The 21,265-nt window shown below is 49.3% G+C and overlaps 1 protein-coding gene across 2 annotated transcripts in view; it reads left to right on the top strand.

Moving 5' to 3' along the window:
- The window catches only part of Parp16 (poly(ADP-ribose) polymerase family member 16), a 31,054-nt gene that overhangs the window by 7,378 nt on the left and 2,411 nt on the right, over positions 1 to 21,265 (top strand). For both annotated transcript variants that reach the window (XM_028866648.2, XM_037207403.1), the window contains exons 2-5: positions 9,665 to 9,802; positions 13,966 to 14,172; positions 17,553 to 17,724; positions 20,471 to 20,612. In XM_028866648.2, coding sequence (XP_028722481.1) covers positions 9,665 to 9,802; positions 13,966 to 14,172; positions 17,553 to 17,724; positions 20,471 to 20,612 — 659 coding nt within the window. The remainder of the gene's footprint in view (positions 1 to 9,664; positions 9,803 to 13,965; positions 14,173 to 17,552; positions 17,725 to 20,470; positions 20,613 to 21,265) is intronic.

Here is a 21,265-nt window from a genome sequence, read left to right as displayed (position 1 = left end):
AGGTCAGAGGACAGGCGACTGGGAAAGTTTGTTCTCTCCTTCCATGTGGGTCCCGGGGGTGGAACTCAGGTCGTCAGGCCTGTCTCCTTCATTTACTGAACAGAATCAGTTCTAGAAGTAGCAGCCATAAGCTGACTCACATTCTGTTGCCTGAGAATCAGTGATGCCCACAGCTAGTTCCAGAAAAGGGCCTTTCTAGACTGCTGCCTGTGCCTGGAGACCACTGGGGTTCCTTCTGAGATGCAGAGTCCACATTTCCTTCTTCCCTCCCTGTCTCTCATCTCTCTTTCTCTCTCCCTCCTTTCCCACTCTCTTTCTTTGAGACAGGTCTCATGTAGCCCAGGCTGGCCTCCAGCTTGCTATGGAACCTGTGTAACTGAGGCCAGTCTTCAACTTCCTGGTCCTTCTATGTCCCGAGTGCTAGGATCCCAGGGATTACCACACACAGTTTACGTGCCCCAGCGGCCCAGGGTTTTGTGCTTCAACCATTTGAGCTACAATTCTAGTTCCTTTGTTATGTTTTTGAGATTTATTTACTAATTTAATTATTTTATTTTAATTTTTTTTTTACATACAATCTATTTTAATCATATTCTTTCCTTTTCCTAACTCTTCCCCAATTCTCCTCACCTCTCTACTTACTCAACTTCATGTTCTTTCTCTTTCAGAAAAAAATAAATAAATAATGGGGCTGGAGAGATGGCTTGGTGGTTAAGAGCAGTGGTTTGCTCTTGGGGAGGACACAGGTTCGAGCCCCAGAACCCACATGGTAGCTCACAACTGTGTATAACTGAAGTTCTAAGGGACCCAACAGGACATACTCTCGGAATTTCCTCGGGGGCCGCCCTGAGGGGATTTCTCCCAGAGCCCTGGGGAAGACGCTGTGAACACCGGGAGTAATCTGAGGGGATGAATCGATGTACACGTGCTCTTTGCTCTGTCCACCTCATTCCCAGACACAGCTTCAGTTTGTTCTCACACTCAGCTCCTCTCCGTCCCTTCTCTTCCTGTCCTCTCATTGTCCTAGTCCTAACTAAGCTCTTTTGCTCTCGACCTCATCTTCGTCCTCGTTCCTCCATCCATGTTCGTCCCTCCCTCCTACTCTTCCGACCCAATCCACTCACCATCCTCAAAACCTCAGCTTTTCTGGTCGGGCGGGGCAACTCTGCTCTGAGCTGGGAAAACTGCCTCGAAGTCTCCTTGCACCTGGTATGCAAAAAACCCTTTTGTTCTGAGTCAGTTGCTCTGGAATGCCATTTGGGCTGAGAGGAAGGAGGGTCTGAGCTCTATTTGCACAACAAAGAAGCAAAACTGTGCTAGGCTGTGTCTCTGTAAGGGTGCTTCCCTTAATTCAGATCAGCAGTAGGTCTGTTTGCCTTTTTGGCCTAGGATGCTTGAGAAGTAGTTCAGATAAGATACACTGTTGGAAGTTCTTGTGGCGGGGAGATGGTTCAGTAGGTAAGAGCGCCCACTGCCCTTCCAGAGGACCACGGTTCAACTCTCAGCACCCACATGGCAACTAACAACTGTCTCTAACTCCAAGATCTGACACCCTCATGCAGACACACATGCGGGCCAAATACCAATGCAAATAAAAGCTAAATTAATTAGAAAATGTTTTTTAAAAAAAAGTTCTTGGGAAAGTTATGAGTGCACACGAAATTCATAGCAGAAGATAGCTGATACTGATATATTAAAACCCGAATGTCACCAAACACTCCCTGAGATTTAGCTTAATCCTCCAAAAGAATTCCTTGATTCTTCCAGATACATCGTCGCCATAATCAGCTGAATTTCTGCTTCATATTTCTTCTGTGGCTCATAGCAACACACATGCAGGCAAAAACTCCAATGCACATAAAATAAAAATGAATATTAAAGCAACAAAAAACAAAAACCCAAAGGTCAAAACAAACAAACAGGCTGGGTAGTGGCGCACACCTTTAGTCTCAGCACTCGGGAGGCCGAGACAGGCATATATCTGTGAGTTCGAGAACAGCCTGGTCTACAGAGTGAGTTACAGGACAGCCAGCATTGTTACACAGAGAAACCCTGTCTTGAAAAACAAAACAAAACAAATGGGCGGCAGTGTCGCATGCCTTTAATCCCAGCACTCGGGAGGCAGAGGCAGGTGGATCTCTGTGAGTTCAAGGCCAGCCTAGTTTACAAAGTGAGTTCCAGGAAAGGCACAAAGCTACACAGAGAAACCCTGTCTCAAAAAAAAAGAAAAACAAAACAAATCCACAACCAGACAAAAATGAAAAATGCATACAAAAAATATGGGGTCTATTTTGTGCTGGCCGACTGCTCCTGAGCATGGGACCTGCCCTGGAATGTGTGGTGTATCTAGTGAAATTGAGGGAAATTTCCCTTTCGCAGCAGGTATCATTTGCAAATAACTTCTTGGTTAGGGGTGGGACTTAGTGTCTACTTCCTTTCTCTGTGCTAAGGTTTTGTCTGGTTTGAATCCATTCCGGTCCTGTGTGTGCTGTCACAGTCTCTGAGTTCATATGTGCATCAGCTCTGTTGTGTCTGTATGATGCTCTTATTGTTGGTTACGCTGCGGTGCTTGTGGAGGCAGAGGAGAGTGCTGATCGGAAGAATCACAAGCCGTGGTTACCTTTCTAGAGCTTTATTGGGAGAGAGGGAGAGAGAGAGAGAGAGAGAGAGAGAGAGAGAGAGAGAGAGAGAGAGAGAGAGAGAGAGAGGAACAGAGAAACAGAGAGACCGAGTGGAGGGAAGAGAATGGAAGGAGAGAGTTCAGAAAGAAAGAGAACGCACAGAGGGCACACCTGCTTTTTAGGCTGGGATGCCGTCGCAGGCTGGTGACATAATCCTTACACTTACCTTGGAGTCTTCCATCACCTCTGGTTTTTAACCGTCTTTCTGCTTCCTCTTCTGTATAGATCCCTGAGCCTTGAGAGGAGAGGCTTGATTAAAAAAAACATTGCATTTAGGGCTGAATGCTCTAAAGACACTCACTTTCTTCATCTTGTACAGTTGTGTGTCTCTGTGCTGATTACTGTGTACTGTGGGGGGGTCTTTGCAAACACCAGGGCTAGGAGAGTGTCATCCAGTCTGTGTGCGGCAAGAAAGAAGCCTAGTTCAACACGACTCAGTAGCTGGTGTTGGTTCAAACTTCTAGAGTCTGACACTGGAAGTTTATTTTAGCTGTATTTAAGCACAGCACAATTTGGATAAAGGTTTCCTGGTGATAATGAACTCAATCCCTTGTATATGATAGAGCTTAAGATGAGTGCATCAAAACTCTTTGTAAAGTCTGTGTGGCATCGTCCATAAAGATGGGTGATAAGTAAATAGTGCTGGTGGTGGCGCTGGTTATCGGTGGAAAAGTCATGGGCCATGGCCACGACTACCAGAGTTACAAAGAACTTTATTAGAAGGAAGGAAGGGATAGGAGGGAGGAGACCAGGCCTGGAGAGAAAGAAAGATGGCGAGAGCAGGTACAGAGAGAGAGCAGAGAGAGAGAGAGAGGGTGGGGGTCTGTGTCCGGTTTTTTAAGGCGGGTACGTAGTCACCAGCGCCTGCTGTAACATAAGATGCAAGCCCCTGAGCTGCGCATGTGTGGGAGTGAGGGCTGGATCCTAACAGTGGGTTCTATAGATTGACTGCAGGTGACATCTTAAGGGTCTGGGAGAGGATCTGGTGTGGTCTCAGTCATACAGGTAATGCAAAGGACATTAGGCTATTAACCAACCACCTTAGCTCCTGGCCTTCTAGGAGGAAAACAGGTTATCTTTTGAAGAGATAACCCTGCAGGTTTAACATTCCTACTTTTCCTGGTGCTTATCTGTGAGTGCCTTAGACCTCGTGTCTCCTACGAGAAGCAGCTTTTCTGAAGATAGTTGAGTGATACACTGACCTGAGTCCTAGCCAAGTGAGGTAGCTGTGGGTCCCTGTGTTAGGATCCTGTACATGCGCAGCTTGGGCTCTTGCGTCTTACGGAATCAGCGGGCACTGACGACTATGTACCCGCCTTGAGAAGCCGGATGCAGACCCCCACTCTCTCTGTGTTCCCTGCTCTCTGCTCTGCTCCAGCCATCTTTCTCTCTCTCCAGGCCTGGCTCTCCTTCCTCCTACCCCCTACTTCCTCCTAATAAAGCTCTCGGTAACTCTGGTAGTCGTGGCTGTGGCTCGTGACTTTTCTGCTGGTAACCAGCGCCACTACCAGCGCCGTTTATCATAACCATCACCCTGGTAGAGAGCTTTTCTGCTGGTCAGCTAGGAATCACAAATGAACGGAGATGGCTAAGAAGAAGCGGCAGGCATAACTAAGGATGCCCTGGACCCTCGGTCTGAACCAAGAGGCCAAGAGATTTCGTGGGGTTTTGTTTGTTTGTTTTGAGCTTTCTTAGTGTAACAGCCCTGGGCGTCCTGGAACTCACTCTGTAGACCAGGCTGGCCTGGAACTCAGAGACTGGCCTGCCTCTGCTTCCCAAACACTGGCATCAAAGGCATGTGCCACTACCGGGCTGCGATTTAGTTATTTTTATTTACGGGTGTTTTAAACACTTGTATGTATATGTGCCACAGAGGCTGGAAGAAGACATCAGATCCCCTCAAACTGGAGGGTTGTTGGCCACCATGTGAATGCTAGGAATTGAACCCAGGTCCTCAGGAAGAGCAGTCAGTGTTCTTAACTGCTAGCCATTTCTCCACCTCCCTTTGTTTTTGTTTTGTTTTGAGTTGGTTTCCTGTTACTCAGGCTGACCTCGAACTCCCTATGTGGCCAAGGATGACCCTTAACTTCTTATCTTCCTGCCTCCACCTCCCCACTGCTGGTGTGTTCCTGATTTTATTTGGTGCTGGGCATCAAACCCTGAGCTTGCAAGGCTGGAATGCTCCCAATGGAGCTCCATCCCCGGACTGTCTGGATTTAGTGTCTTGAAACAGGATTTCACTCTAAACCTGGCTGGCCTTGGATTCCTGGCAATTTCCCACCTCAGCCTCCCAAACACTGGATGATAGGCGTTCGCCACCGTGCCCACCCCAGCTGCTTGCGATTTACCCCCAATCCGTTTTAGTAAATGCAGAACTTCGTGTCTTAGGCGTGTGCTAGGCCCGGCACTCCGATATGGAGTTGCAGCAAATCACCTCTCAGCCTTTACCTGGCAGCGCCCCCGCCCCCATGCCAGCTTGGTCCTTCCTTCCCCTCACTGTCGCAGATATCATGGTTTGGTCCCTAAGGCAGGTGCCCTTTGGTTCCTTCTCTTCCCAGCACTGCCCCCTCCCCCACCTGTCACTGTGACCTCTGGCACTTTCCTAGTCAGTTCCCTTTTCCAGGTGTGTTCTTGCCCTGCTTTGCCTTTTGTGGACAGCAACAGCTGGCCGCCTGCATCTGAGTAGTTCCAGTTCTGCCTGGGGAGGAGCACAGATGTCACCTGTGGTAACATCTGCAAACAGATCCAGGGGCTGGTGATCTGGGGAGTTGTAAAGTGTCCCCGGTCACTTGCTCAAAGCACAGAGGCTGGGCTGCCTCCTTCTGGGTCACTGGGCCTCTCCTCTGTTCACTCTTGGCGGGTTATTGAGGCTTTCTGTCTTCCAGTCATAAGCTCAGCTCTGCCCACCATCCATACCTCCCCAGCCATCTCTGCAGCTGGATCTTTTCCTTGGTGGCCATAGCAGAGCCGCAGAGGTGTGGGCTGTGAAAGCCAGGCGCTCTCAGCTGGTGGGAGGCTGACAGGGTCCTTAGAGGTCGCCTCGGCTGTACAGTGAGACTCTGTCTTGGACAAACACATAGCTGATAGGATTTGTTTGTCCTCTTGCTTTCTAGAAATTAGGAATTCAGGAAAAAAAACCTCGGCTTGCTGATTGCTTTTCTTTTTATTGTTTGAGACAGGAGTTCACTGTGTAGCCCAGGATAGCCTCTGCCTCCGCGTCCTGAGTGCTGGGATTACAGGGGTCTACCACTATGCTCAAGTGATTGATGGATCTCTTTGCTTCTGTCTTTATTCAGTTTTAAAAATATATTTATTTTACTTATTTAATTTGTGTGTGTGTGTGTTTGTGAGTGTAAGTATATGCCGTGTGCACACAGGTGCCCGAAGAGAGTGTCAGGGCCCCTGGTGCTGGAATTACAGGCAGTTCAAGCCATCTGCCGTGGTCCTGGGAACTGAACCCAGGTCTTCTGCAAGAGCAGGAAGTGCTCTTAACCGCTGAACCGCCTCTCCTGCCCTTGATTTCTTTTTAACCCGGGAAGTCTCAGATGTTACAGCTTTGGCGAGAGGAACGGCCTGGAGCTGGGGTGGAAGATCCCCAGTGCCACAGCCTTCCCCCAGACCACCCCTTACTCATGTCACCCTTTTTCATCTCAGGGGGCGTTTGAGCCCAGGATGCACCTTTTGGGTGCCTGGCTGCTCAGTCCTCTGGGTGTCCGCTTGCTCTGCCTCTCACAACCCCCCACCCCCACCCCCTGGCACACCACTTCCACACACACTCCTGGCACAGTGAGTTCCCCTTCGTCTCCCCACACACACACACTTACTCTCTTCCACCCAGGTATTGGTAAAAGCATCCAGTCAGGAGCTGTGGTGGAGATCTCTTGCCCACAGGGAAGTTTCCTGTCTCCCGCTCCATCCCATGCTACACAGAATATACCTCTTTCTCGCTGCCCTTGATGGGCCTTAGGCACACCCAGTAGGTGTCTTGGTTGTAGTTGGTGGAGTAGAGATTGCATGATTGATTAGGGTCCCAAGTAGCGAAGTCTGGCTCAGTTCTTCCTTTGCTAAAATACAGGCTCTCCCTAAAAGTTCGTTCAATAATAGAGCAGTGGTTCTCAACTTTCCTAATTTTCGTTGCTACTTCATAACTGTAATTTTGCTACTGTTATGAATCACAATGTAAACATCTGTTTTTCCGATGGTCTCAGGTGAACCCTGTGAAAAAGTCCATCTCTCCAGAGGGGTCTTGACCCCACAGGTTGAGAACCACTGTGACAGAGGGCTGTTAAGGTTAGGGAGACTCTGGAGTCAGGTTACCTGGCTTCATGCATTCTTGCCCTGCAGCTAGCTTCATGACCCCAGGCAAGGCATTTAGGACTCCAAGCTTCAGTTTCCTTGCCTTTAAAACGAGTTACTGTTTTGTTTTGGAGACAGGGTTTCTCTGTGTGGCCTTGGCTGTCCTGGATCTCATTCCATAGCGGCAGCAGGAGGTCGGTCTGCCTTTGCCTCCAGAGTGCTGGGATTAAAGTGCACCAGGACTGCCCGCCTATACTGAGTTATGGAGTTAGCTGGGGCTGTCGCTGGGTTGGTAGGGCGCTTGCCTAGCTGACGTGGCTCCCACTTGTAGACTACACACCTGTGGTCTTTGTGCTTGAGAGCGGGAAGCGGGAAGATGACTCTAAGTTTGAGGCTAGCCTGTTCTACACAGTGAGTTACAGGCCAGCCTGAACCAGGTAGTGAGACACTCTGCCCCAGATACCACATAGGTTATTTATTCATTGAGACAAATTCTTACCGTGAGCCTTGGTTGTCCCGGAACCTCCCAATATAGACCAGGCTGGCCGTGTGTGTGTGTGTGTGTGTGTGTGTGTGTGTGTGTGTGTGTGTGTGGTAGGTCTTCCCGCCTGTTGAATGCAGGCCTGTATCACCAGGCCCAGCTCACTTTTTGGTGGTGTTCATCTGACATTCTCATTTACTTTGTCTGGTAAGCCTGCTTTTGTGTCTTCACTCCAAAGGCCCTACTGCAGTACGGACAGGGAAGACTCTCACGTTATTAGAGCAGAATAATGTGAAGAGTAAAGGGAGCCCAAAGAGGGTGAGGGTGTGGGCAGATGGAGGCCGGGGAAGGCAGGGCACAGCAGGGGTCCTCTCCCGGCAGATGGCAGTGGAGGGCCTGGAAGTGGAGGGCCCAGGGGAGCTGGGGGATGTGCAGGGGGGGCTGGCTCCAGATTGGAGCGGGTAGGGGGCTTTCCCATTTGCCCGAAGCCCCTAAAAGAGGTCTAACTACTGCTCTTCTGTGGGGCTCTCGGTGCGCAGGTCTGGATGGTGGCTAGGACTGTGGTACACGGGGTGAGACCGGAGATTCCAGGGCCGGGGAATGGAAGGAAGTGGCTGAGCCCCGGTTCTGGTTCTGGGTTAAGAAATACGCAACAGATAAACAAACAGACAAACTGAACATGAGCCCAGAACAGCGTCGGGAGATTGAGTGTGGTTCATTACTCTTTTGTGTTTTTTCTCTCTCTCTCTTCTTCCCTTTCTCCCTCTCTCCTTTTCTTTCTTTTCCGGATAGGGTCTGATGGATCCTGGGCTGGGCTGGAGCTTGCTAGGTAGCTAAGAATGGCCTGAACGCCTAACCCTCCTTCTCCTGAATACCAGGATTGTAGTGTTGCTCAAGCTGCCTTCAAACTCCCAGCCACCTTCCTGCCTCAGGGTCCTGAATCTGGATTACAGGGGTGCTTCCAGCCCTGACTATAGACTAGTACTTTTCAGGACTGGAGATTAAACCCAGGGCCTTATGTGCTAGGCAAAAAATCTACCACCAGCCGCATCCCTAGTATCATTATTATTAGTTTCTCAAGATAGGGTTTCTCTGTGTAACAGTCCTAGCTCTGTAGCCCAGGCTGGCCTCGAACTCAAGATCCACCTGCCTTTGCGTCCCTAGTGCTGGGGTTAAAGGCGTGTGCCACCACGCCCAGCATTTCTTTTTTTTCAGTCTGTCTTATATAGTTCAAGCATATTTTGAAATCACTAGGTAGCTAACCCAGGTGGGTCTTGATTCTTGATCCTCCTGCCTCAGATTTTCCACTTTGGGTATGGCAGGCATAAACCACCATACTCAACTGACAGTTAATTTTAATTAATTTGTGTGTGTGTGTGTGTGTGTGTGTATGGGGTGTAGTTGCACTATTGTGGACATGTGGAGGTCAGAGTGTGGGAGTCAGTTCTTTCCTTCCACTGTGTGGGTCCTGAGGATGGAACTCAGGTTGTCAGGCTTGGCAGCAAGCACCTTTACCTGCTGAACATTCTCACAAGCCAGAGGGTGAATTTTTTTTTTCCAAGACAGGGTTTGTGTATCCTTGACTGTCCTAGATCTCGCTCTGTAGACCAGGCTGGCCTCGAACTCACAGAGATCCACCTGGCTCTGCCTCCCAAGTGCTGGTATTAAAGGCGTGCGCCACCAGTGCCAGTCGGTGGTGAATACCTTTAAATAAGGATTATTTCGCATCCTTCTCCATTTCACCAAGATTCCACCCTCTAACGCCTCCCAAATTTACAGGACCTGGCACTGAGTAGATGCTTAGTAAAAAAGACTACCTTCCTGGACAGGGACTAGGAGTGGAGAAGGCAGGAATTGGGAAGAAAGGACCAAGAATAGCATCAACCCCTTTTGTTCAGGAGGAGGAGCAGTATAGGGACCACCCACTCAGGAATTCCTGCGCCTCCAGCCTTAACACAATAACATTCTTGCAACTAATTGCATTAGTTTTAACAGGCTGCCATAAACTCAGGGCATGTTTTGTACCAAGTGAATAAGACAGAACAAAACCCTTTAGAATTATTTAGTATTATTTAGGAAGGAGACTGATCTACTCTATAAAATTCCTCCGGATAGAAGGAGTGAAGTTTTCAACACCACCACTAGAGGGCGTTCAATTACCGTTTTATCCAGGATCCTTGCTAATGGAGGCTCTTTCTCCTTTCAGCTTGCAGATGCTGGCAGGTTACCCAATCTGAAGGAACTTCTCCAGTCCTCCAGAGACACAGACAAACAGGCTTGGGACCTGGTGAGCTGGATTTTATCCTCCAAGATCCTGACAATCCACAGCGCAGAGAAGGCAGAGGTAAGTGTGTACGTCACAAGTTCCTAAGGCTGACTGCTTTGGGACAACACCAATCCAGTGGTTCTGAGACCTCCCTGTGTACCACTGGGCAGCTGGTTGAGAATGCAGATTCATGGGTGCCACCCTCAGAGATTCTCATATGTCTGAAGAGCCCAGGAACCTACACATTGGCAGGCTCAGTTCCGCATGTGTCTCCTCATCTATAAATGGGAATGACTACGGTGTTCTTCAGTTGGGCAAAAGCACATCAGCCATGGGAATGAGTTTTCACATTGGAGCAGTAGCTTGGAGCACATAGAGAGGGCTCAAATGTCTACCAAGAACTACAGGCATTTCTGCCCAGTGAAGGCCCTGTCCATGCCTTAGGGATGACGCTGGATGGTAGAACACTTTCTTTTTCTTTTTTATTTATTTATTATATTATATATACAGTATTCTGCCTTCATGTATGTCTGCAGGTCAGAAGAGAGCACCAGATCTCATCATAGATGGTTGTGAGCCACCATGTGGTTGCTGGGAATTGAACTCAGGACCTCTGGAAGAGCAGCCAGTGCTCTTAACCTCTGAGCCATCTCTCCAGCCCTGCAGAACACTTTCTTAGCATGTGCTAGGTCTGGGGTTCTATCCTGAGCACTTGGAGAGGACAGAGGGGAGGGGAGGAAGGAGAAGGGAAGGGAATTGGCCTAGTCTGGTTGTTAAACAGTAAAGAATCCCAAAGTAGTGGGATACTTGAGTTTTGGGGTTCAGATCCTCTTTTAGTCAATTATTGAAGTCCCTTTTGTAAGTTGAGACCCTAGTTATCTCCCAGAGGAGCAGTGACGGGAGGGTATTACCCTAACAGTTGCTGGCAGAAGCCAGATGTGCTGGAATTTAGTTTTTTTTGCCTGGCCAGAGGCTCACAGGAACAGGCTGGGACAACAAGGTTGTGTGGGTTATGTGGTTTCTGGTCAGGTGTTCTGTTCTCTGAGTGGCAACGGCAGCTTAGTCGTATGTACTGTTACTAAGTTAATCAATTTCAAGTAAGCATTTAATTTTAATTTTTATTTTATTTTGGTTTTTGGAGACAGGGTTTCCCTGTGTAGCTCTGACTGTCCTGGATCTCACTCTGTAGACCAGGCTGGCCTTGAACTCATAGAGATCCACCTGGCTCTGCCTCCCGGGTGCTGGGATTAAAGGCATGCACCACCACCACCCGGCGCTTTTGGATTTTTAAGACAAAGTCTTGATATGTAGCCTCACTATGTAGCCTATGGTGGCTTTAGAGTCATGGCATTCCTCCTGCCTCAGATTCCTGGGGTCACAGAGATGTACTTCCAGCTCCAGCTGTAAGAATTCAATTTTACAAGTGTCCCCAAGTAGCACAGATTTTGATGCCCAGGATTCTGGTAGCACAGGGACATGCAGCTGTGCTGGATGGTGAGAAACATGAGGAGCCCTGGAGAGGGAGTCTGTATTCCAGAGTGGGTGGAGTTACTTCCTCTGTGGAATTGAATCATTTATTCATACCTCATATGGGATCAAAGCCCTGCTAGATGGTGGGTATTACAGCTAAAGCCGATGTGACAGTGGCTCCCTAACTTTCGATTATGAACCGATTTAAATACACATTAAAATGTGTGGTGGAGTCAGGGTGGGGCTGGAGAGACGGCCAGTGGTTAAGAGTGCTTGCTGTTCTTGGAGAAGACCTGGGCTCAGTTCCCAGCACCCATATGCAGCTTGCAACTGTCCTTAATTCCAGGGGATCCAGTGCCTTCTTCTGGCCCTCACAGGCACCCGTGTTCATGTGGTGTACACACAGACAAAGAGGCACACACATATACACATAAATGAAAATGAAGACAATATTTTAAATGTGGGGGTCTGGTGCCCAGGAATGTCAGCTTTTTATTTTGCTCAAGTCAGGACATTTACCTACCATATATTATTACTTTATTACAGGACATTTTAGCTGGGCATGGTGGTACACACCTGCAATCCAGCATTTGGGGGTTGGGAGGAAGAGGAGCAGAATTTCAAGGCCATTTGAGGGCAGCTTGAGTTTCTTGAAATCTCAAAAAAAAAAAATTCTCAAAAAAAAAAAAAAAAAAAAAAGAACAAACAAGCAGGGGCTGAAGAGAAGCCTCAGTGGTTAAGAATGCTTGCTTCTCTTCCAGAGGACCTGAGTTTGGCTCCTAGAACCTACAGTGGGTAGCTACCAACTGCCTGTAACTATAGTTCTGGGATCTAGCCCCTTCTTCTGACCTCCACTGGGACCCTGCCCACTTGCCCCTCTCCCATAAATAAAATAAAAAACAAATATTCTAAGCAACAAAAAAAAAGCGTGTGGTGTGCATAAAAAATGAGAAAAATTAATCCAAGCATGGTGGTGGCACACATCTTTAATCCCAACATTTGGGAGGCAGAGGCAGGCAGATCTGTAGGTGGAAGTTTCTCTCCTGCCTGCCTGTTCCCAAATACCCAGCAGCCACTTTGCAAATAATTGACTCAGAGGTTTAATATTATTTATAATTGCTCGGCTGGTAGCTCAGGCTTATTACTGACTAGCTCTTACACTTAAATTAACCCGTAATTCGTATCTATGTTTAGCTACATGGCTTGGTACCTTTTCTCAGTGCAGTATTCTCATCTTGCTTTCTTTGGCTGGTGACTCCTTTCTCTGTTCTTCTTCTTTCCAGAACTCTCCTAGTCTGGTCACCCCGCCTATACTTCCTACCTGGCTGCTGGCCAATCAGCATTTTATTAAACCAATTTGAGTGACAAATCTTTACAGTGTACAAGAGCATTATCCCACAGCACAGATCTTTGAGTTCAAGGACAGCCAGGGCTACACATAGAAACCCTGTCTTGAAAAACAACAGAGAGAGAGAGAGAGAGAGAGAGAGAGAGAGAGAGAGAGAGAGAGAGAAATTAATACTTAAAAAAGGAACTTAGGTATCCATGCCAGTTAGATTTTGCTAAATAACAAACCACCCTGAAGTTTAGTGACTTTCAAAGATGAAAGTATTGGTTGCATGACATGACTCTGAGGTCATGACTCTGAGGTTGTGACTCTGAGGTCATGACTCTGAGGCGGTTCTTGGGGGTGGATGTTCTAGGGTAATTTTGCTTATATTTCTGGGCTTTAGTGGGGGGGGGAGTGGCTGCCATGGCTGAGGCCTTCCTTTGTGAGGCTCTCACTTTGCTGAGGCTGAGTAAGGGTGATGGCCAGCAGCAAAGAAGGACAAACCCTTAGCAAGTCTCTGCTGTGAATTGTGCTAAGGGCGCATTGATCAAAACAAATCTGTGCACAGCCAGCTTCAAGCGCAGAGAAATAGGCTCCGTGTCTGGATGCCATCTTGGGGGAATGCCACCTGCAGAGTCACACTTGAAGGAACACAGACAGAGGTGAAGGGGAGTTCTGTGGATGCTTTTGACGTTTGACATGGCTTTCTGCCTCACGAGAAGAGAAAATATGGGAACAGATGGGAAAGTGTTAGTTTTGTTGTCAGGGTTTTGTTTTTTGGAGACGGGGTCTTGCTATGGAACCCAGGCTGACCTGGAACTTCCTGAATGCTGGGTTGCAGATGTGGGCTACCATCCAAACCTGAAAAGTTCTGGGAACATTAGGAGTGATTTCTGAGCCAGGTGTGGTGACGCATGCTTTCACCCCAGGACTTGGAAGCAGTCAAATCTAGGCTACATGAGATACTGTCTTAAAAACCGAAGAAGAAAAAAAAAGAAGTAATCCTTGGGTTAGGAGCACTTCATACTTCTCTCTCGCCTGTATGTGTCCTTAGAGAGAAGCCCTCTTGAGCTGTCAGAAGCCCTGAGTTTGACTATAGAGGAACATCTTCAGAATTAGGAAACTAATTGTTCTGATGGGCGAGCTGATTGGGGGTGGGGGAGCCCAAGGTTTTAGGAGGCCTTTTGTCTCTCTTCTCCCTTCTTCCCCTCCTTACCTTCTTTCCTCCATCCCTTTTTTTGCCTCATGTAGCCCAGGCTGGCTTTGAACTTGACATCTAGCTGAGGATGAGCTTGAACTCACAACCTTCCTGTCTGTTTCCTAAGTACTGAGCTAGGCCTGTGCCAGCACACTGGCCATTAAGAGGACACACCGCAGCACACTTACCAGTGTCCCAAGGGAAACCGTGACTCCCTTCACGTTTCTCTTTCATGTTTTCAAGTTCGAAAAGATCCAGCAGCTGACTGGTGCCCCTCGCTCGCCGGTTCCCACCCCGGACTTCCTTTTTGAAATCGAGTACTTTGACCCAGCCAACGCCCGATTTTATGAAACCAAAGGAGAACGAGACCTCATCTATGCCTTCCATGGCAGCCGCCTAGAGAACTTCCACTCCATCATCCACAATGGTCTACACTGCCACCTGAACAAGGTGGGCCTCCCCCTGTCCCCCCCTGTCCCCCGCTGAGGAGCATGGGAGTTAGGGGACTGCTTGGTGGGGGGGACATGGCAGGTGGGTTTACTGAGGCCATAGCGCTTGGAGCTTGGAGTGGTCTGCAGGCCAGCAGCGCAGTCACCTGGCCGTCTGGGTAAATGCAGCATCGCATGCCCACTTCCGCCCTTCTGAATCCTGGGGCCAGCTGCGTTTTGACAGGATCTGGGAGCTTCCTGCGCTGGTTATGGTTGGGGACGAATCATGGTTTCTGGCCTTAGCTCTACATTTAGATGACTTGGGAAGCTTTTAAAAATCCCGTGCTGGGGCTGAGAAGTGGCTCGGCACCTAAGAGTACCTGCTGCTCTTGCATAGGATCTGGGTTCAGTTCCCAGGCTCAACACTGGGTGGCTACTGCGTGCGGCTGTCGTTATCCCACACCCTCTCTGGCCTCCACGGGCACGGCACATACATGGGACCCAAATAGTCAGGCAGACTCACAAACATAAATAAAAGATTTAAAATAAAGAAAACAAAAATACCAGTACTGGAGAGCTTGGGATGTAACCCGGTTGGTAGAATGTTTCCTTGGTATGAGTTCAGTTCCCAACACCAGATGATGTGGTGTTGACTGCCTATAACCCTAACACTAGGGAAGTGGAGGCAAGAGGATCTGAAGTTCAAGGTCATCCTGGGCTACATAGGGAGTTTGATGTTAGCCTGGGCTACATGAGGCCTTGTCTCACAAAAACAAATGAAAACCCCAATGCTGTCTGCATCCCAGACCAATTAATTGAGATTCTGCGGGGGTGGTGCCCATCAGTATATGCCTTACCAACTCTTCCAGTGGTCTTAATGTGTGACTGGCCCTGGTCACACAGTGTGGACCCTGGACCACACCAGCCGCCTAAGCATTACCCAGGAACACTTTGTTGGAAATGTGAAGCCTCAGGCCTGCCTTAGATAACACGGTGGGAACCCGCACTTTAACAGGATCCCCAGACAACCATAAGCATGGCTGAGTTTCTGTCAGCCCTGAGAAATTGCTGCGGGGTGTGCCAAGATTCAGCAAGAGGAGGCCCTCCCCTGGAACTGTTTTCCTCTCGTATTTACGAATCAGAACTTGCCCATCACTCTCTTCCTTCTGACACTGACTCTCCCCCTTAGGAAGGAGGGGGAGGATGACATCTATTATAGCTAAACAGGCATGGCCAGCCATGCCGGCCTGGTCAAAGGAACGTACGCTGTCCTGGTCTGTTCCCTCTTGTGTGGCACTGCTGCCCTCTACCCTCTGAGCACACGAAAGGATTGGAGCGACTTAGGGTACAAAGGCCTCCTCCTTCCCTAAGCTCCAGGAGAAGCAGCAGCAGCAGCTATTGCAGGCCCGTGGAGAGGCCATCTGAGGTAGTGGGTGCTGGGGCCCCTCCCCAGGCAGGGCAGCATCTGTCATGTCTTGATGGGCTGGCTCCGGGAGCCTGGACTCAGCTGGGGCTGATGTAGCCCCGAGGCTGGAGAAGCTGCTTCCAACCCTGCTGCATCTGATTAGTGCTGGTGGGTTCTGCTGAGGATGACTGGCTTGTTTATGCTGGCCCTGGGCTTCCTGCTATGGCCAGGCTACTGGAATCCAGGGGTCTCTGTTTTACCCTGGAGAAGTTGCCCGAAGCTTATACTCTGGGGCTCTCTTGAGGGCCCATGTACCAGGGGGAAAAAGGTGTGAAGTTACCTTGGGGGGTAGAAATGCCCTAGGACTCTCTTGTGCTCTCCATTCACAGCAGCCTGGCTCAAGGTTTTAAGTCGCAGAAGCTGAAGACATCTGTAGGACTTAAGTAGAGGATTAACGTACAGGGACAGAGAAATGACTTATCGGGTAAAGGTGACTTCTGCTAATCCTGGTGACCTGAGATTGATCCCAGGTGCTCATATGGCTTAAGGAAGAAGCAGCTTCCACAAGTTGTCTTCTTACTTGTGTGTGACAGAGAGAGAGAGAGAGAGAGAGAGAGAGAGAGAGAGAGAGAGAGAGAGAGAGAGAGAGAGAGAGAGAATAATTATTTTTAAAAAGAAAGAGAAAACTTCTATGGGGTCTGATCAGAGGGTGTTCATTGCCCCTGGAGACTGTCTGTGTCAGCTTTTGAGAGATGGGGACATTGTCCAGCTTGGCATGGGAGCTTTCCAAAGGTCAAGCAGGGGTTTGTTTCATTTGCCCCAAGCCATAGATAGGGTAGCCATTTCTCAGTTCCAGAGCAGAGGATGTGTTTCAGTGAACTCCGTGGAGTTCGGTGTCGTCTAAGATACTGGCGTCCACAGAGAGCAATCGAATTTCAACCTGAGTATCAAAGTCCGTCCGCTGATGGAAGCTTCTGGGATGTGGTGAGAGGTGTTCCGAGTCAGTGTGACTAAGCACCAGGATGGACGGTACTGTGACCGAGCGGTGATCAGCGGTCGGTGCCTGTGGTAGCCAAGGAAGCCTGTGTTCCCTGTGCCCGCCGTAGGCTCCGCTGGCCAGAGCTTCCACCCGCCACTCTTCCTTAAGGAGAAGCCAACTCACTCCCCCTGTCAGGCAGCTGCACCCCTACATTCTCAGATGTTCTCTTAGCCCACACCAACACAGGGTAAGACTCCGCTCTGCCCCTCCTGGCCGCTCCGTCGTTCAGTCCCAGTTTCTGGTCAGAGAGACTCATTTCTTATTCAAGTAACAGGATGTAGCTCTGCTTCTGCAAACCCCTCAGTGTGGCTGTGTCACGCGTTGATATGATGGGAATGACTGTTTATTATCACAGCAGCACCCGTGGTGGTGTGCCCGCCTGAGGCCGTCACCACCTCTTAGGTGCCAGGTAGCCTTCGAATGCACATTGTTTTATGTACATATGTCTGGGCGTGTGTGTGTGTGTGTGTGTGTGTGTGTGTGTGTGTGTGTGTGTTGCTGAGGACTGAATGCTTAGGCAAGAGCTCCACCACTGTGTACACCCCCAGCCCTATTGTGTCTTTGAATCAGGGTCATAAGCTTATGGAGGAGGAACTTTCACACCATTTTGTAGATGTAGACGCCGAAACACCAGAATTTATGTAATTCGTTGGAACATGGAAACGGAGGTCTGTTTGAACTCTGATATCGATGTTGTTTTTTCCATTCAACCTTGACCACAAGGTACAGCTCCTTTGCCAGGCTAGGTGGCCAAATCCACAGTCAGTTAGACCATTATCAGATGGGAATATGCTTAGTAATAAGCCCTATGATGACATCGGAGGTTGTCTGTCTTAAAGGAGTGGGAGACTGTGAAAATGTTTATGTTTACAGCTCCGTGGAAGAGCGACGTATGCCATCTGGTGACGTCCACTCTCCACTCACTTCTGTGTGTTTCTTTTCGCCTCTGCTCTTCCAGACATCTTTGTTTGGGGAAGGGACCTACCTCACAAGCGACTTGAGCCTGGCCCTCATTTACAGCCCTCACGGCCATGGGTGGCAGCACAGCCTCCTTGGACCAATCCTTAGCTGTGTAGCCGTGTGTGAGGTCATCGACCATCCAGATGTCAAGTGCCAAACCAAGAAGAAGGGTGAGTGAGCACGTGACCCAGGCCTTGCTGCAGGCACTTGCTACTGGCCCAGGTTGGAGTGGAGGGCCGTTGCATGCTCAGGGATGGGTTGGTCCAGAGCCGTGCAGGACAGAGGCTGGTCTTCAAGGAGGGAAATGGCTTCTCAGGGATTGAACACGTGATAGAAAAAGATCGCATGCTACCGGTAGGAGTCGGGGAGTGCTGGGGGGCAGGCTGACAAGGGGCAGCTGAGTGGGTCCAAGCATCCAGGAAAAGCTTGGGGAAGGAGGCAGGATGTGACAAATGGAGGCTCAGTGGTTAAGAGTGTTTGCTGCTCTGCCAGAGGACCAGAGCCCTGTTCGAGGGAATCTGACATCCTCTTTTGGCCTCATGGGTACCAGACATGTGGTGAACATACATACATTCATGCAAAACACTCACACATATAAAATAAAAATTACAAAAAAAAAAAAAAGAAAGAAAGAATAGTTGGGTGGTGGCTCACATCTTTAATCCTAGCACTTGGGAGGCAGAGGCAAGTGGATCTCTGTGAATTTGAGGCCAGCCTGCTCTACAAATCCAGTTCTAGGATAGCCAGGGTCGTTACACAGAGAAGCTTTGTCTCGAAAAGCCAAATAAATAAATACCAAAAAAAAACCCCTGAAAACAAAGAAAAAAGATTTGCCAAACAGAAGCTTGTATGTAAGGTGAGAGCAGGGCTCCCTAGGAATCTGAATTTTTTTGGTATTATTTCTGGGCACTTGCATCAGCAGAGAACCTGGTATACACTTAACATTCAATAAATGTTTACTCAACAAACGCTAAGGATGATGGGTCCAGATCCTCTGAGCGAGCGACACTTGAGTGTGCTGGAATCCCCGGATGACCAGGGGGGCATCTGAGGCCATGGACTCTCCAGGAGCAGATCGCTAGCAGGCACCTCAACTCCACTGGCTTGAGGTGTCCCTCTGGGCCACCCTCCCCCAGGCAGAAGAGTCACAGGACCGTCCTTCCAGTCTCCAAACTGGGCTGTTGGCTTTCCTAAGAAGAGGAGAATTCAAGACACAAACTGTTCTGGCCTCTAATGTGAAACAACTGGACCCGAGGAACAGGCCCAGGTCTGACGCCATCCTCCCAACCAGACAGCACGAACACTCACTCGCATTCGTAATTCTTAGCAAGTCTGCATATGGGGACCTCAAACATCAAAACAAGACCGCTCAGCCTCTGCTGCCACGGAGCCCTGGCTTGTGTTTGCCAAAGTCTTTTCGTGTTATTAGAGGAAAAGAGAGTGTTCTCTCTTCCTCCCTCTCAGACCAGAGATGAAGTACTTGCTTAGCATGTGCAAAAGGCCCCTGGGTTCAGCATCGCACACATACACATAAAATCCACAACAAAAAAGCAAAACAACAAAGTTTTTCTGGGTGTGATGGGACGAGCCTGTGATCTCAGTGGGTAGGAAGCAGAACCAGGAGGATCAGCAGATCAAGGCTAGCCTTAGCTATACTGTGAGTTTGGAGTCAGCCTTGGCTACATTAGACCCAGTCTCAAACAAAACCCTCAAACAAACAAACAAAAGAATAAAGCTAGGCGTGATGGTGCACACACCTTTAATCTTGACACTTAGGAGGCAGAGCAGGCGGATCTCTGTGAGTACATGGCTAGCCTGGTCTACATAGTTCCAGTCTAAATGCAGCCACAGAGTGAGATCCTGTGTTTAAAAAACATTTTTTTCTTTTTAAATCCTGGGCAGGGCATGGTGACAAATACCTGTAATTCTAGTACTTGGGACATAGACAGGAGGGTCGGGAGTTAACGGTTACCCTCGGCTACATAGCAAGTTCAAACAAAAGTCTTGGAGTGGTGGGAGTGTTTGTTTTTTGTTTTTTTTGCTTTGTGTTGGTGTGGATTTTGTGGTGTTGTGTGTGTTTTTGAGACAGACTCTCACTACATTGTAGCCCTGGCTGTCCTGGAACTCACTATGTAGACCAGGATGGCCTTGAACTCACAGGAAATCTACCTGTCTCCGTCTTCCTCTCAAGCACTGAGCAGCAGAGGCAGGCAGGTCTACATAGTGAGTTCCAGGACAGCCAGAACTACATAGTGAGACCTTGTCAAAAACAAAAAATAAAAAAAGTGCCGAGGTCAAAGGTGTGCTCCACCAGGCCTGGTGGAAGAGTGTTCTGAGAACTCAGATCTGGTGTGGTTTATTCAGAACGCCTCCTAGGCCGTGGGGTTGTAGCTCCGTTGGCAGAGTAGCCGCTGGCAAGTGTGAGGTCCTGAGTTCCACCCTCAACACAGCATCAACCTGGTACAGTGGTACGGGCCTGCAAGCCCAACACCCAGAGTGGAGACCGGAGAGTCACAAGTTCAAGGTCACCCTTAGCTAGTTCTTGAGTTCAGGTACGTGAGACTTGACTCTAGACAGATATATAAATAAGCGGTCCTCCTCCGGCTTTGCTCCAGGATGAGTCCGGGTCCTGGACCTGGTCCTGGGGTATGTGATGTCGATCTGCTGCTGCAGCCTTCAGTGTGAGGCTGTCTTCTGCTGCCTCCCCCCCCCCCCCCCCCCCCCGTTTGTCTTCCGGAGTCTCCTGCTCTCTGAGCTGGGTGTCTCACGGACACAGGTGCATTCTGCAGCCTGTGACCTCCATGCCTCAGGACCACAGGCCTGGACTCCTCTCTCTTCCTAATCTGCTTCTTTTGTTACTGTGTTCCCCACCCCAACACAACACCTGACAAAGCATGCTTCACTCTCCTTCTTCAGATTCCAAGGAGATCGACCGCAGCAGAGCGAGAATCCGGCACAGCGAAGGGGGAGATGTCCCTCCCAAGTACTTTGTAGTCACCAACAACCAGCTTCTGCGGGTGAAGTACCTACTGGTGTATTCCCAGAAGCAGCCCAAGAGGTAAGCGATGCTCCCCGCACGCACGAGGTTGGCCGATGGCTGCTGGATTCGATGTCGGCTGCTCAGTCATCAACCTTTCCCCAGCCTCAGGCTCTGATGTGTGTAAAGTGTGCTCCCCATAATGCTGGGCGACACCTGAGGGAAGAGGGAGGGGCGTCAGAGAAGATATATGTGGCTCTGACTCCAAGGGGACCGAACATTCTAGTTTGGAGAAGATCGATTTGGAAACAAGCCTGTTTGAGGGATACGTGACGTCAGGCTAGGGCTCTCTGGGCCCATGATTGGTCTGAACTCCATTCCAGAGATGGAGCTTAGAGGCAGGATGGGAACCAGACAGTGGCTGAGAAGGTACAGCTCAGCTGCTTCCCACGGTGACCTGCTGTGACCCCAGATGCTTCATCTTGTCTCTCTCATGAGTTGATGTCAAGGATGTAGCTCAGTGGTAGAGTGCTTGCCTAGCATGCAAAGGCCCTGGGTTCAATCCCCAGCACCCCAAAAGGTATGAAATAAGTAAATGAGTAACAGAGTGTTGACCCCAGCAGCCGATGAGGGCTAAAGCTCTGGAGGACTGTAGAGGAGGCCGCATCCCTTATAGCATGGTGATAAGAGGATGTCCAGGTCCTTACAGGGGCTGATATTTTGCCATTTTACTA

The sequence above is a fragment of the Peromyscus leucopus genome, chromosome 7 (assembly GCF_004664715.2).
Source record: "Peromyscus leucopus breed LL Stock chromosome 7, UCI_PerLeu_2.1, whole genome shotgun sequence".
NCBI classification, from domain to species: Eukaryota; Metazoa; Chordata; class Mammalia; order Rodentia; family Cricetidae; genus Peromyscus; species Peromyscus leucopus.
This window is presented reverse-complemented; position numbering and strand designations above follow the sequence as displayed.